The sequence below is a fragment of the Aulonocara stuartgranti genome (genome assembly GCF_965226115.1).
Source record: "Aulonocara stuartgranti genome assembly, chromosome: 12".
NCBI lineage: Eukaryota > Metazoa > Chordata > Actinopteri > Cichliformes > Cichlidae > Aulonocara > Aulonocara stuartgranti.
This window is the reverse complement of record NC_138948.1, coordinates 30,472,154-30,488,834: the sequence shown is the minus strand read 5'-3', so window position 1 is coordinate 30,488,834 and position 16,681 is coordinate 30,472,154. Positions and strand designations below refer to the sequence as shown.

The window sequence follows — 16,681 nt, the reverse complement described above, 5'->3', positions numbered from 1 at the left end:
CCTGTGCGGAGATTGAATAAAAATTAGTTGACACTAATTAATGGCACAAATAATCCAGTAAACAATTGCAGCACAGTTAAAAAAAAAAAAAAAGGAATCCTCTTTGAGCCATTACTTGTGTAAAGTATTTTCCCAAAAGACAAAGACACAGGCAGCAGGTAATACTGAACTAAATGTAAAACCTCAACCTTTTTAATTTTTACCTAAACCGTGTGCACAAAACTCTGGAGGAATCTATGCTAACGTAGAACCCAGTCAGGACGTCTGCTACTGCTGTTTGCTCTTTTTTTTTTTTATGGGCGATTGTTTTCAGGCTTCAAGTAGCACCATTATACCAACATTTCACATTCTAGACATTGTTTTAGGTGTATTTGACCAAAGATTTGACTGAAAATTCACATGCAAGCTTTTTTTCAAGGCTGTGGCATTTGCCCGCAGACAATACCTTTCAGCTAGCTAAAACAGAATATTATGCTATCACCGAGCAACATGGCTAATGCCTTTCACACAGCTCTTTCTCAACTCCAAAGAGCCACAGAAGTAAAAGCTCATAATAATTGAAACAATCTTTGAAAAAATGACTTACCAAGCATGGCAAACAACTCAAATATGTAGAGCAAAATGTTCTGAAACGGCTTCACTTCAGCTTCGATTGGAGCCGTGCTGGGGGCGGAGTCTGTGAATTTACTCTATTGGTGTCATAGCCCCTGTAGGAGTTCAGAGTTAAGAGGTCAAGAGTTAATGTTTCCATTGTAACACCTCCAGATTTGACAGAGAAACACTCATTTTTAACACTCGATTTTAACTACTATCATTTTACACCTCAGAGTTACATTAAAAGAATGTGACTCTGCTTAGAGTAAAATTAACTCTACTTTTGCAAGAAGACTATTAACACCAAAACATTTAACACTTTTGAATTTGCTGTGTGTTTTCCTCCATAAACGCTCAACCTTACAGCGGCAACGCTTTGAGAGGCGAATGGTGTCATTTATCCAGGGAGACGACTTTGAAACCGGAGCTAGTCTTGTTTAGACAGGACAAACATTGTCTAAAATAGAAAGACAATGATTATTAAAAATATTTGTTAAAAAAATGAACATCGTTATAAGGAGATAAAACTAAATTAAAGGCATCGGAAAATTATCACTATACCCATACTTATTTATCCACAGGACACACAAAATGAAAAACTAGCAAGTCCCATCAGATTACACTTGCTTTCAAGCCTGCAGCATTGCAACCATTTATACAGTGAGAAGAACTATTCATCCTTCATGATCCTACAGGACAACTGGGCTTCTTGGACTGTACCGGCTCATCCATTTCTGAATCTTTCATCTTTCCGCTATTTGTTTTTTTTCCATCACTATGCCACCTCTCTATTTTCCTCATGTGCTCACAAAAGCTTTGCAGCTAGTAAATGTTTACCACTCTGCTGCCAGAGCTACAAATCCCAAAGAGACACAAGCAAGCTCCCTGTTAACTCTATTTACATAGAAAGCATTTATCTGATGTCCGTTTATGAAAGCTATATAGAAAACAGCAGAGGTGGGACCAAGTCATTGTTTTGCAAGTCTCAAGTAAGTCTCAAGTCTTTATCCTCAAGTCTCAAGTCAAGTCTCAAGTAATGTCAGGCAAGTCAGAGTCGAGTCTCAAGTCACTGGTGTAAAAGTCCGAGTCAAGTCACAAGTCTGAAACTTTGAATTTCAAGTCCTTTCGGGTCTTTAAAAAAAAAAAAACAACGAAAAAATAATGTTGCAGTTATATGCTAAATGTAAATATTAGACCATGTAATTTTAAAATCTGTGTTTTTCTCAACACATGACAAAATAGTGAACTTAGAAAATATACACAAATTGTGAAATTGCACCTCTTTAAAATGCAGCTCAATTAAACTTAGCTCCAAGAATAATTTTCACCGACAGTTCTGAGATAAGCTGCATGTCATTCTTGGATGCGGTTGTAGGACCGGCTTTAAAATCGCATGACAAAAATATCATACACATTAAAAAAAACTGTATCACCAACGTAGCCTGGACAACATTTGCTAGTTAGATGAAGTCAGCTATCTCATCGTAGCATATTTATATGCATATTTATAATCATACGGTTCTTGGAGTGAGTGCATACACTCATGAAGTTTAGTAACTTCAGGTCACTGCAACAAGCCCAGGTACAGTTTACCGCCGGATGGGTACAGGACCTTGAAATGCACCGTGTAGAACGAAAGACCATCGTACGTATCATAAGTTTACCAGTCTCACAAATCGTCGTCATAAATACACATTCGTTAACCGTTTATTAATAGGACCTTTGAGCTCAACGGTAATTAATTAGTAGTGGAAATAATTTCTGGTAGCATCACAGAAATGTAGCAGTGACAATAATACTGTATGCTGTAATCGTACTGGGCAATTAGTGATACAAAAAACCTGTTTTATCCTGTGAATAAAAGTATATGTTTTTGTCAATGTACCATAATAACAGAAGCGAAACACAATATTGTGTCAGGACAATTCACTATTTATGCACAATAAACACAGGAGCATAGCGCGACAATTTCTGTTCAGCGCCAGACTTGCTTGTAACCTATATCACCAATTATGTTATGAAAGTGACGTATTAACTACTAAAAAACACTGACCTTTGTGTAAATGCTTGGAGCAGACTAACCTGTGAGCTGGAGGGTTCTGGGACGTTATATTTGACCTTTGAATGGCTGCAATCCAGGCCACCCGTCGCCTCTTTGTTACTTCGGAAACATGGCTCGAACAATTTCTCTTCAACGAGGTAATCCGATAACAACCGATCTCTTTACCCGTCGGCTTCCCGTGGCTGTCATGCGACCGGCTATTGCAGTTAATAATACAACGGCTTCTTGTGTTTCTTTTTATCGCTGTATAACTGATTTTAATTGAAAGCCTGCGTGCGCTAGTACCGCTTGCCACGAGTTCCCAGAATCCTTTGCGGTTCTACCCGTGAATGACGTCACATTTTCAATCTCTATATAATATGCATGTTAAATTTTGTATTTGGGGTAAAATATCAAGTCTTTTCAAGTAAACCGTTTCAAGTCCAATTCAAGTCCCAAGTCATTGGTGTAAAAGTCCAAGTCAAGTCACAAGTCTTAGAACATTTTTTCAAGTCAAGTCTAAAGTCATAAAATTAATGACTCGAGTCTGACTCGAGTCCAAGTCATGTGACTCGAGTCCACACCTCTGGAAAACAGACAGCATGATTTATCTCTCACTTGCTATGTTTTCTTGTTAATTTTGCTTCATCCCCTTTCTCTTTATCCCCAGATCATCTACTGTCTGAAACTTTCTCTGGCCAGGACTCTCCAGACGTCAGTCACTTGCATAACAACAATCTGCCACCACAGAGCCGTTGTTTATCCATAGCTAAACCCGCCCAGTCCAGCCAGTCTAATCCCAGCACTAACCCACAGTCTCAATCTCAAGTCAACACTCTCCAGGCTCAAGCATCACTTGGCCCCTCCAAACGGCGACTCTCTGCCGAACGCAGTCTTTCCATAGAGGACCCACCTGCTGCCAGGGGTTCACAGGGGCCTGTTGCTGTGAAGCCAGCCAGGGTGTACACAATCTCCAGGGAAGGCGGGATGACCCTCGGGGGCCGTGGCAGTGAGGAGAGCCTGGAGTTGGAGGTGCTGAAGGGCTCCCGGGAGCAGCCTCTCTCACAGAGCACTTCTGCTGCCAGTCATGGCCTATCCTGCACCAGCCAACCAACCGCCTCAGCTGCCCGTGGCAGCCATCACCGTAGCAGCCATCACCGCAGTAACCAACATCATGCCCAGCAGCATCACGGAGGCCCAACGTCATCATCGCAGCCGCTGCAGAGCTCAGGTAGCGCTGGCAACATTCGTGATTGGGGAATGAGGAGAGGTGGGTCGCGGGATGACTACACCCCAGACTGCGTTGCCTGCATTCGGGCTCCATGCCAAAGTCAGCGCTCCCTGGACCTAGATACCTCACCCCGAGATGGAGGGAAGCAACGCAAAAAACTGGAGAGAATGTACAGCGAGGACAGAGCATCTACAGATGACAGGGGTATAAAACTAAATGTGAAGGTTTAAACGAATAAACAAACTGAGCCTAAATTTAAACACGTTCTCACCATGTTTTTATTCACCTCCACTGCTATTTGTAAGGCCTGTGTTTGAATGTAATGCTCACTGACACACACCTTCCTTTTCTTATTTGTGTTTGCAGAGGACAATCCTAACAGCTGGTTCCCCAAAGAGAATATGTTCAGCTTTCAGACAGCCACCACCACCATGCAGGCGTGAGTATGGCATGGAAATCCACCTTCACTCCCACTCTGTGCATCACAGCATCTCGCTGCCATGTTGGCAGGATACGGCCCCAGTCTTTTCCTTCCAAGAGACAAATGTAACATTCTAATACAAAGTCTTAATGAGCTTTCACACCTTTATGCTCGTTGGTTTTATTAATATAGGAAGCCACTTTGACATTTTTTTTAGAAATAAGCAGTTGCCCATAGAAAAACTGGATGTTTTAGATCTGTACTGGTAGAAGCACAGTTTAGTAATTTTAACAACATGGTCCAACAAGTGTCCCAGTAAACAATGATACCAGCTGAATGGAACGCACCTGTTTCCAGTGTTGTGCATAGTACTTGTTCCTCTAAATTGAGCAGCCAAGAGTCTTTGAAATCAACACATTTAGAAAGCTGGAAATGTGTTGGTCTAGATCGTGTACGTGCCTTAACCAAGACACACATACACGCAGACACACAACTCCGTTCCAGTCTTGCTGACAGGTTAATTATCACCTATCACCCTGACCTTATAATTATGACTCTCAAACAGACAAAGCGCACCCACCATGATCTTTTTTTCCCTTCTTCTCTCCCACACTCCCTCTTTGCTATCCATATGTCTCACCTTCCTTTCCCCATCTGTTTCCGACTGCCTGTGTACGTATTAGAGTCAAACTGATATATGGGTCTGACTCTCGCTTTTGATTTAAATGGCAGGCTGAATGATGGATATATCACAGTTTAACTGACTACACATTATTGACTACACATTAAACTAAGTGTTTGGTTATAGCCAGTCCTTGAGAACCAACTGGTGAGATATTTTGGTACACTTTAGATGTACATACATGTACATATTTCATCAGTCATCATCTCCTCTTCCTCACTTCTTTCAATGTGCATGTCATATTTGAATCCCAGTCCCTGCTCACTTATTTATAGGTAGGATTCTTCCATTTTGTCTCTCCTGAAAATGAGAACTGGAACATAAATCTCACTCCAAAATTTGGGTATGTGGAGTATTTGGCTGGCCCTATTGCTAACTTCTCTTTCATTTTTGTCTCCTCTTCTTCCTCTCCACACTGTGTGGCGGCCTTCCAAACCACGACTGTAGAATATCGTGAGTAAATCTTTCAAACGCCCCCACTGTTCTTCCTTGTTGCTTTTTCTTTTTTTCTTGCTATGCCAGTTAGGTAACTCGCATTGAACTCTGTTCCTCATGTGGCTTTGTGCTAGTCAGTCTACTGTGTCCTTATTCCCCCAACCTCGATGTCTGCTGGATGGGATGTCAATATGTGGATGTAAGATTAAAGGCAAGGAAGGTTTGGTAGGAATGAAAAGTAGGTCATGCCAAGCATTATTTAAATAGCAACAATTCTTTGTTGAAATGAACTCCTTTGATATATTTCTGATAAAGACAGTGTAGCAGTGGTGACTTGACTACCAAAGTTACGTCTGAAAACTAAAACCATGAACTCAAAGCTGTTTTCTTGTGCATAAGTCTATAGATAAATCTTAGTAATGCTGTTTAACCCTCTGAGGTCTGAGTCGTACAGCAACCCTAAAAGGTCAAATGCATAGCAACTTAAGAAAACAATAGCAAATAGAAAAAAGCTGAATAAAACACATAAGAAAAAGGAAAAACACAACATAAGCTCACAAAAAAATAGCTCACAAAACACAGCGGAGGCTTTTTTGGGGAGACAATACTATAGAAAACTTGCAGAGATAAGTTAGCTATAGCTAACTAGCTATAAGCAGTGAACAGCTAATAGCAGACGTGTTTTTACAGTGTTTTATAAATCATGTGATTAAATCACACGTCACCTGCCTCTTTTGTCCCTCACAACACCAATGAAACCTTTGTTTCATTCTTGTAATGTCTCAGTGCAGTCCTTTGCACATTTTGCTTCCTGTCCCTTCCATAGCTATACTGTCACATTCATATCTCCACGAAAACACTTTGGTTGTTTTATAAGATTTTTTTTTTTTTTACTCTATGAAACTACACCTGCCTCCTGCTAAAAGATAGTGTAAACTGTATTTTAGCAGGCTGTCAGCTTTTAAATATTGTGATGATGGTTTCAGAGTAAGAACCAGATTATAATGTGTGGTTTCAAAGAGGTTAAGGTGAGAACAGTTCGGTGACCCAGCTTGAGGCTTCAAAAATGGGAATTCAAAAACAAGAAGGGTTGGTGGCAACATCCAGCTAGTCTAAGAGTGGGCATTTGATTTTCCCAAGGGGTCACAATTAGGATCTACTTGTAACATCTACTATTACCATTAGTGGTTTATAAAGGGATAACATTTCCAATAAAATTACTATTGAGCAGAATTGGACTGAATATATCCGTAGCAGTCCCAGTTTCTCATTTCTCTTTGGGAAAATTATTTTCCTGGCCCCAGCAATCTATGGTCACATCACTATGTTCTGCAAAAACAGTTGTCTAGTCAGTATCTAACACCATTACTTACATACAGGGGATGTGACTGTGAATCACTTATCTTTAAAGGAATTTAAAGGAATTTAATAAAGGGACATGAGCGTTTTCATACATTATGTGTTTGAACAAGCAGTAATCTAAACTGCAATGTGACCAATCAACGACCAGGTGATAATTTTAGTCTTTTTTTTTAATAAGGTTGATCACACATGTGATATCCGTTCTTGCTGGTGTCAAAAGTAGACTGTACGGCTTTACTGTAAAGAAAGATAAACAAGAGTCTCTAAGGCTTTTTGGTTGCTAATGATTCCATCTATTAAGGTAAACTCGGAACTCCTATTAAACTTAGATTACTGGACTTGGTTGATCAAATTCTGGAAACAACATTTTTCCCAAGTTTCTTGGTAAACTTTTAAGGTGACCATGCATCATGTGAGACATGATGAAATTCTAGATCATACACTTTTTCAAATGTTTGCTAACTCTCATTTGCAACTACCAATCTAGCTGTCAGCAGACATAAAGCCGCCCCCAGTACTGCTTAAGTTTCAATACTTTAATATCTTCAGATCTTTAGTATTATAACTTATCTTCTCATATTTAACTCTCTAAGGTCTATGTCACCATCATCAGCAAATAACCCAAACCTTAACTCAGAATATGTAGGTCACTTTTGCTTTTAGTGTTTTCACCTTTGATGGCTTAGACTTCACAGGCTTAAGCTTATGTAAACCACTGTTTGAAACTATAAAACCGCATGTGCCTACTGCCAAAGACAGTGAAAAATCTGTTTTTCTTCTTCTCTCTCTGCTGGCTGCTTGATAAATTTGGCAGAAAATTTAAAGGATTGCTTTATCGCACAATAGAGGAAGTAGGCTGTCAGCTTTTAAATATACTTGTGATAGCAGATGGTGGAAGGAGGGACAGGCTGAAGGAAACATCTCTTCCAACCTGTTTGTTTTTGCAGTGAGAAGGAACAAAACGTGAGTGAATTCACGAGGGGAAAAAATTCTGCAATAGCAATGCAGAGAGCTTTTGGATAATAATCAGACTCCAGTGAATTCAGCCTCATGTTTTGTCATCCCAGGGCTCATCAGCTGCCTGCCTGTCTGTCTGTCCGTTGGTGAAAACCAGACTGTAGGACCGGACTTTGTTTTTGACATACGCTGTCACAGATGATTCTCATTATGTCTGACGCCCTGTCAGAACCATTACTGTCCCTACTGGGAAAAGCACCTCGGTGTAGGCATACTGTTACACACTTGGCAGAATGGTTAATAATGTGTTGCAAAAATTGTGGTGCAGAAATATTTCTCAGTACATCAAAATGTGAAACAGAGGATGTCACATCTCAGCACTGGTCTGATAATCCATTTCTGAAGTTTAACTGGGTTCTCTTTCAACCTCCTACAAGTAAGGGAACACAATGAGTTTCTGTGCTATCAGGAAATAGCTAGTCTTTCCTAGAGGCTTTTCATAAAGATGAGATAAATTGGTCAGAAGACAGCCAGGGCAACAAGTTCTAAAAGTCTTGATTAGGCCTGACCTTTTGAGACCTACACAAAATAATACGACCCCACCAACCAAGAAAAAAACCAATACATCCCATAATGGCTGTTGAAGCTGCACAAAAAAGAATTTAACATTCATATTTAAATGAATATAAAGTCGTCTGTTGTTCCCTCAGTGTCTTTTCCTACATTGTGGTTGTAGTTTGTGAGTGTGTGTGCGTGAGTGTACATGCAATTATCCTCAATGTCCTCTGCCTTTGGTGGATTAGATGTCCCTGTGCTGCTAACTTTAACTACTCACCAAAGCTAACTAAACTCTCACTAACCCTACTGGACTTCAAACCTCTCACCTTTGACACCTTTAGTGTCTTCCCATACCACCCTAACTAAACTTTATGCCCGAACCCAACTAGACCCTATGGGCTTTTTAGTTTCCTTTTGTTACTGTGTGGCATTTTAGTTAGTTTTGTTTATAACAAACATCAACTTAAAAGCTGCATTAATTTCTAAGCTCACCAGATATAGCAAGTAATAGTAGAGCTTTTTAGCCCTTGGGTCAGATTGGGTTCAGACAAAAAAATCCTTGGTTGCTGTCAGGCGAAGCTAAAACGAAAACCTATATTTCCAAACAAAACAACTTAATGCTTTGACGTCCCGGCAGGGCTTTCCGAGGCATTGCTGAGAGAAAGAGACGGAAAAGAGAGCAGGAGGCAGCCACCATGATGGAGAGGTACCGTGCCCTGTCCTGTCCTGTGTGGTGCTGTTATAGTTACCCTATTACCCAACAAAGAAAACAACTTCTTGAACAGAAATGCCTTTTATCCGATTTTAAAATAATTTTTTTCGTAGTCTTTTCAACCTCGTTTCTATTTATATTTCAAGTGTTGTAGACCAGGGGCCGGCAACCCTGGGCACTCATGCTGGCACGCGAAGGGTTAACTGATGGCACAACATGCACAGAGAAGGTGCATTAAAAACTAAATATCTATTACCAGTGCATATCACAAATTAGCTTGCATAGACACATCAGTTGCGCCATTTCTTAATCATTGCATCTTAGCTAACAACCCCACCCACCGAGTTCAACTTGTAATTGGCTAAAAATCACTTAGCCTACCGGTGAGAGGGATGTTGCTAACTAATCAGTCCTGTGAAATATGGCCTTGAAGCAAGCGAAAAAAAGATAATTTTATGATCTTGTATTCGCCAAATCGTCTTTTAAGACGGGGGTTTTGTTCAACAGAAAGATAGTGCTGTATGTGCTCTTTTCCTTGAGAGTGTTATTTGCCAAGTATGATCTCCAGATAAGAGAACTGGCAAAATACAAAGCAGGGGGGGATCACATTAACATGTATATCCCTGTAATAACAAGCATGTCTTATTGGCCCAGTTTATTTTTTCTTATCATTGTTATGAGGAGAGCATAAATAGCATTTGCATTTTCTGTTGTATAGTTTCTTTGCTGTTCTTGTTATGGATAAAAAGTGTTTTTTGAGTAACTGTTGCTATGCAGAGTTATTAAATTTATCGTTAATACAATGGTTATTATGGCACATTGACTTCACTGGACATGACCTGAACTATGGTGCATGCATTCTGTGATAGCAGAACTTCATTGAGAAGTTTTTGGTATGACCACACAATTTTCATTTACCAGCTGTCCTAATTGCACAACTTGTAAGTCCATTCACTTCCTCACGATGAAATGAACATTTTTCTTTTGTTTTTCAACAAACTGGAGGACAACTACTCTCTATTGCACAGTCACATTTACCAAGGAACATGATCAGACTTCTATGGCGTGACCTAAAAAAACTCTGCAAGAGAAGATGACCTTGATGTGAGGTCAGCCACGTAAAAAGAAAATTAAAATATCTCCTAGTAATGATGAACATCTAATCATGCTTTCTGTATTAATGTTCCTGTTACTCTAATCTAGACCATCTGAATCTTGATAGGGTGATGTTTCACCATAGACTATGTCTAACCAGCGCACAGTAAACCCAGCACTCAAGTGTTTTTCCTGTTACCATATTCTGCTCTGACTGTTTGCTGGTGAACATTCACTTTGTGTATTTTGACTCTCTGCATGAGGAACTCACCGTGCCTTCCAATCCCTACCTACGGGGCAATCACATGGCTCGTAAAAGCATTCTCCGGCGCACATGTGTGTGTGTGTGTGTGTGTGTGTGTGTGTGTGTGTGTCGTGAATCGTGGAGGCTGTGGGTGGCAGGTTTAATAAATGTTCCTCACTGAACACTGAAGTGTAAAAACGGGTCTGTCAATATACTGCTGCAGCTCTGCACTCTGTGGCTGGCAGTCAAAGCCAATGAATTGATCAATATTTGGCAGCGGGCCTCACATCCACCAAGGCTGAGACATTCCATATGCTGTATGAGCTTGTGTGTGTGTGTGTGTGTGTGTGTGTGTGTGTGTGTGTGTGTGTGTGTGTGTGTGTGTGCGCGCGCGTACGTGCGTGCGTGCGTGTGTGCGTGTGTGCGTGCGTGCATACCGAGCTGTGTCACATAGAGTGCAATGCTTTTAATAGAAAGGTACATCTCAGTTAGTTTCAAAAATTAAATTATTCATGGTTTAATGAAGATAATTTTGCAAAGTGTTTTGTAAGGTCACAGAAGGAAAGCGAAGGTTAGGGACGATTTATTTGCAGAAATATGAATTCACACATACATATACTGGCAGGAATTTGACTTTATTATCTTGGTGTGCAGGTGGTAGATTTAAAAAGCTAGTTGTCACACAGTATGAAAATACAACTCTGACTGACGGATGGGTCCCCCTCTCCTCTGAGTCATCTCTCTATTTTAGGCGCTGCCTTCACCATTCCTGCAATCAACACTGACATGTCAGGGGTGTTTTTGGATTGCCTCCAACTGTGCTCTGGATTCAAATATCTTTAAATGGTGCATGTAGGGATGTGAGCTTTGCATTTTGCTTTTGCACGTTTCTTTTTGCTATTTAGCCATGATGAAACTAGAAAATTATGTTGGTAGTTTTTTGCTATGTTACCCCTGCATCAGATTGATGACCTGTCCGGGGTGCACCCAGTGTTGTGCAGTGCCACCAAAAACAGATACTATATGGGGCAGACAACCTTTAATAGAGGTGGGGCTTATTATAAATAATTAGCTATAGGGTTGCGACCCATTCTCATCAGTTTCCGTGAACCTTATCACAGTACCATGTGCCTCAACTACATAGAGCAGAAGAGTCCACACACTGATTTACCCGTTCATCCTATTTTTGATGTGATTTTTTCAGAAAGCTAGATAGGCAACCTTAGCTACCCAACAGCGAGGAAGACAAAATAGACACACAAAACAAAATAGAATCTATGGCTTAACCTCTAGGAAGTAGAAGCAAACCAATGCCACAAACAAAACCACAAAGTTATCCTTTGAGAATATGGTTAAGTTTAGGCTGTTGCCTAAACTTAACCATATTCTCAAAAGATAACTTTGTGGTTTTGTAAGCATAAAGGCCTTTAAACACTGAGCACATTGCAGAAAATTAAAAAGATTCACAATAATTAAGACATGATTGAAAAATTTATTCTCACAAAATGCACAAAAAATAAATAAATAAATAAATAAATAAATAAATATATATATATATATATATATATATATATATATATATATATATATATATATATATATATATATATATATATACACACACAAATACTGGTGGCCACCAATGCTCACCCTCAACCTGGTATAAATATGAAAATCCTAAGTGACTTCCTTCTTGAGTTATGCCATTCATAAGATTTTCACAAAACTTGACCTCTAAGCTTGATCTTGAGGTGGAGGTGACTGTGATTTGAACTCCTCCAAGATTTTTAGTAGATGCACTTATGGTGTCAGTTTGAACCCTCTATGTCACATTGTTGGAGTCAAAAATGGAGTCAACATCAAGTGATTATGAGAATGTTGTAATGTTTCTAAACAAGTGAAGGAAGAAACAGAGATTCTGGGTTCATTCAGTTCTCACGAGAACAAAGCAGCAGGGAGAATTTCATGGAATCCGGAAAACTTTTGTACATATTTCAGGATGTCAGTGGGACAGTTTGATCCCATCTGATTTTCATTGAATTTATCTCAATTTTTTATTTATTTTCATAAAAAAGACTTTTATATACCTTTATACTATACTTAGCATGCATGTGTTAGGACTATAGGAGGAAGTCAGAGTAACCAGAGGGAATCCACATAAGCACGAAGAAGAATAGACATGAGTCTAAGCCCCAAGAAGCTCAGCTGCATATCTGCAGTGGATAAGACGTGCAAAAACAATACAATCTATATTGTACTAAAATGAAGCAGACTTGCAAAAGTCTGCTTCATTTTAATAAAATAACTTTTCTTTACCATTTTATCATGTATCCAAAGAAAACTGTGATGATTTTTCTAAACTGTGAAAAATAAACAACAAACTGCAGACTTTGTTTACTGTTTTGAGCTTTTGAGTTCGGACATCTGCCATGAACTGGAATGGTTCACCTCAAACACCAGCTCACTGTCAGTGAAGTATGTAGTACACAAATGTAATTGTGATTATTAACCATGGTGAACTGATGAAGCTTTTGGACATTTGTAATTTTCAATGGTAGCTTGAAAGTTGGGGAGTGGCTGCAGCTCAGAGGGTAGAGCAGGTCTCTACTAATTGGAAGGTTGGTGGTTTGATCCCTGGATGCAAGATACTGAACCCCAAGTAGATCTCTGATGCATCCATTGGAGTGTGAATGTTGGATAGAAAACACTGAAATAAGGGGAAAAGTGCTTGTGTGAACGAGACATGTTGTATAAAGCACTTTGGCTGCTCGGGTAGAGTAGAAAGGCCCTATATAAAGAGCCAATCCTTTTACGTTATAAAATATACTGTTAAAACCCTGGTCCTCTATTCCCGATTAACATCCACTTTTTTGTTGTTGGGGATTTTTTTAAAATGATTTTCTATTTGAGTGGCTAAAACAGGTGACAATTCTATGAAATGTTTTGATGTTAAGCACCCCACTTCCTAACCCTAGATGAATTTCAGTCCATATGCACAAAACACCCACTGGATATTTAGATGTGATCACTGGTAATTTATCAGTAGCCTGACCCTAATCAAGATGCCCCATCATCTTCTTCTCTGTTCTTCTCTATGTATGTTTTTAAGTTTGAAGCATTTTCTCTCTTATTTTTTTTATATTCTGAATATGCTTCGTCTTCTTCTTTTTTTCTCTAAATTGATAGAAATTTTCGCAAGCACCTTCGGATGGTGGGCAGTCGCAGGATGAAGGCCCAGAGTGAGTCTTTGCATTTGTTTCTGTTGGCATGTGTGTGCATTGTCAAAACACTACCATGCATTCATGCTCTCGAGTGTGTACCATGACATCACAGTGGATGTTCATTTGATGTTTTTCATGCTTTATGCACGTAGCATCAGTAGTGTGGACGTGTGTATATATTTTGTTAGAGTATACTAAACATTATTCCTTAAACTGCTAGTTGATGGTAATTTTATCGCTATGCGGTGTTTAGACGGTCTTTGTATTTGTTCATTGTTGTGAGACTTGTACCATTTGTATGATATTGATTGTGCACTATATTGAACTGAAAGGCAATTTCTGTTTAACAAGACAGAATCCCAGCTAGTTTACGTGTGGTGTTTGTTTAGCTGTGCAGTTCTGAGTATGTGCTATTTTTGAAATATCTGATATGTTTTTTTTTCTTTTTTAATGTGTAAAGTATTTCCTCTGAATATATTCACATTGTTATTTGACATTAAGGGAAAAAAGCGTCCTTGGTTTGAACTCCCACCAGGCTAATCTCAAGACTCTGATGATGAGATTTTATACATTTTTATTACAAATGGTTTAAATATTTACAAAATACAAACATAAAGCAAAACAAAACAAAATACAGCTGTAATGCTTTAATAATTTAAAGATACTTGTGTTTTGGGTATGTTCATAGAAAATCTGTGAAATAAATGCTAAAAAACAGTTAATAATCATTTTGTATCTGATGAAGGTCAGTTGCACTGAAACAGCACGATTCAGTGAAATGGTGTTAAGTAAGAAAGTGTGTGGTGGAGGTTATATTTCTTTTTAACCCTTTTCTACCTTCTACACACCTATCAGGTGTGCAGAGAGTCTGAACTACTTAAAAATACTGATAAAAGAAATCAATATGTATTAAATTGTATATAACGATATCTATAAATTAAAAGTGCATTACTGCAATTTCGTTTAAACAACTTTTTTAATTTTAATGACTTTTTTATCTTGGAATCATTAAGACAACAGAAAAACTGAAAAATGATCAACCATTTGCTAATACAATGTAAACTCTTACTGTTCTGTTAATATGAAGCAACATGACCTGATATCCAACCGGGACAATGGAATTGACTGATTCACAAGCTAGGTCAATAAGACAGAGCTCTTGATTACTGGGTTTGATTATCCTTTGGAGACTGTATATATGTGTGCGTGTGAGTCATTCTCTGCCTCCCCCCAACTTCATCAGCCTTCGTCGATCGTCGAGCCAAGAGCTTCAGCCGCTCGTGGAGTGACCCCACCCCCGTCAAGCCTGAGTCACTGCATGAATCCAGAGACAGTGAGTCCATGCTCTCTTAGTTATTCACAAGCAAACACACGGTATACAATATATACCTTAGGCCTTTCTTAAACTTGGCTTCTTACACATGTATGTATAAACACCTACAGGTAAGCACACAGACAACTGCACTCAAGCATAATAAGGCTGCACACACATTAAAACAAGAACAAACACTGATTGACAGGTGCCCTGTCACGCAAACATGCTGTCTCTTTTTATTTTATATTGCCATTTTTAAAGTATGCTTTATTCTGCGTACCACTACTCAACTGTTACCATCCATCCGCACAGCTCTACTCATCCTGCGGCCTGTCGTCCATCTGCCTGTTGTTTTGTGTTGTATCTGTCTGTATCTGGCTGGGCAGATAAGGAGCCTGTTATTGTGTCCTTTTGTGTCGTGTGCCGTTTGTTTTTAACTCCTCCATTTCTCCCCTCTGTGCTGGGAAAAGAAAATAACAGGTGCAGCGTTTTCAAATGGAGCACTAATCTTGTTTGTGTATTATCCTTTCATCTCGCCCTTTGTTCCCATGTGTGAACCAGGTGGCGAGCTTCAGACCTCCTCAGGGACGCTGGATGAAGGGCTGGACGAGGATGCCGACTGGGAGGAGGAGAGGGAAATGGAAAGAGTGGCCTGCGACGGAGAAGACTTTATCCCTCCCAAAATCATGGTGAAGTTCCTGGCAATTAAATTAACATATAGATTAATGAAGTTTGAATATATGTGCAATCAAAGTCTATCTGCATGCTTTTCTTCTCTCCATAGCTGATATCTTCCAAGGTCCCAAAGGCTGAATATGTTCCCAACATAATTCGTAGGGACGACCCCTCCATCATCCCCATCCTTTATGTGAGTATCTGCTAGTGAGTTTCCACTACATATAGATTTTGATTGACTGGTAGATTTTTTATTTGGTGTTGTTTCTTGATGAGATGCCACAGGAGCTGATGGATAAGTGTTAAGATTGACTTTTTTTTAATCTTGTCCCTGGCAGGTTGTTGGGTTTTTAAAGCAAGCCAGCCAACATAAATTTGGCTGAAATACAAATGGTTGGAGCCTTTAAATAAGTGTTTAAAGTGTTCTCTGTGCAATCTGTGCTGAGAGTGGTCTGTTTAGTAAAACCATCTCATCTTTTTCGAATACGCTGCATGCAACAGTGACATCTGTTAGTACCATTAGATGAAGTCAGGTGACAACATTACTAGAATTCTGTGGGTACCTTGAAAATCTGTATTAAATTTCATACAAATCCATTTGTGGATAAAACTGACATTTTAGTCAATTTAGAAACTTTAATGACTTTTTTAAAACTTCCAGTAGCTTCTAGTTTGAAAGTTAAAAGCAAAGATCAAATGGAAGCTCAGTAAATGATTCGTTCAGTCAAGTGCTCAGAGTTCATTTTTGTTCGAGTGTAGAAAAGCACCGTCAATCATCCACTTGAAGTGACATGTCTCCTCAGCAAAATACAGACTCATCACAGCCTGGCTTTGAGGTTCTGCTAAGTGGCACCATGTTGTTTGTCTGCTCAGATGAAAATATAAAGGCACTCCTTTGCTGTGTACCAGCTGGCATTTTCCAGTAAAGAGAATTATACGACGGAAAGTGCAGCGTTCTTTCAAGTACTGCCAAAATACAAATGTCTTCTTTTTTTTGGTTCTAAATGACAGTTCATTATAGAACCATGGTTTCCCGACCTTTCTAGCAACACTAAAGAGTCCATTTGGTTTTCTGTTTTCTGCTGAAACATCTCGGTGACTGCTGGTCAGGTTGCTGTGGAATTTTCCATGAAAATTT

At 39.3% G+C, this 16,681-nt stretch overlaps 1 protein-coding gene across 1 annotated transcript in view; it reads left to right on the top strand.

The window, feature by feature from the left end:
- Window positions 1-16,681, top strand: part of nsmfb (NMDA receptor synaptonuclear signaling and neuronal migration factor b) — a 76,328-nt gene that overhangs the window by 26,671 nt on the left and 32,976 nt on the right. Inside the window, exons 3-8 of the mRNA XM_082554939.1 lie at window positions 3,306-4,070; window positions 4,233-4,305; window positions 13,519-13,571; window positions 14,797-14,886; window positions 15,430-15,557; window positions 15,653-15,736. Coding sequence (XP_082411065.1) covers window positions 3,306-4,070; window positions 4,233-4,305; window positions 13,519-13,571; window positions 14,797-14,886; window positions 15,430-15,557; window positions 15,653-15,736 — 1,193 coding nt within the window. The remainder of the gene's footprint in view (window positions 1-3,305; window positions 4,071-4,232; window positions 4,306-13,518; window positions 13,572-14,796; window positions 14,887-15,429; window positions 15,558-15,652; window positions 15,737-16,681) is intronic.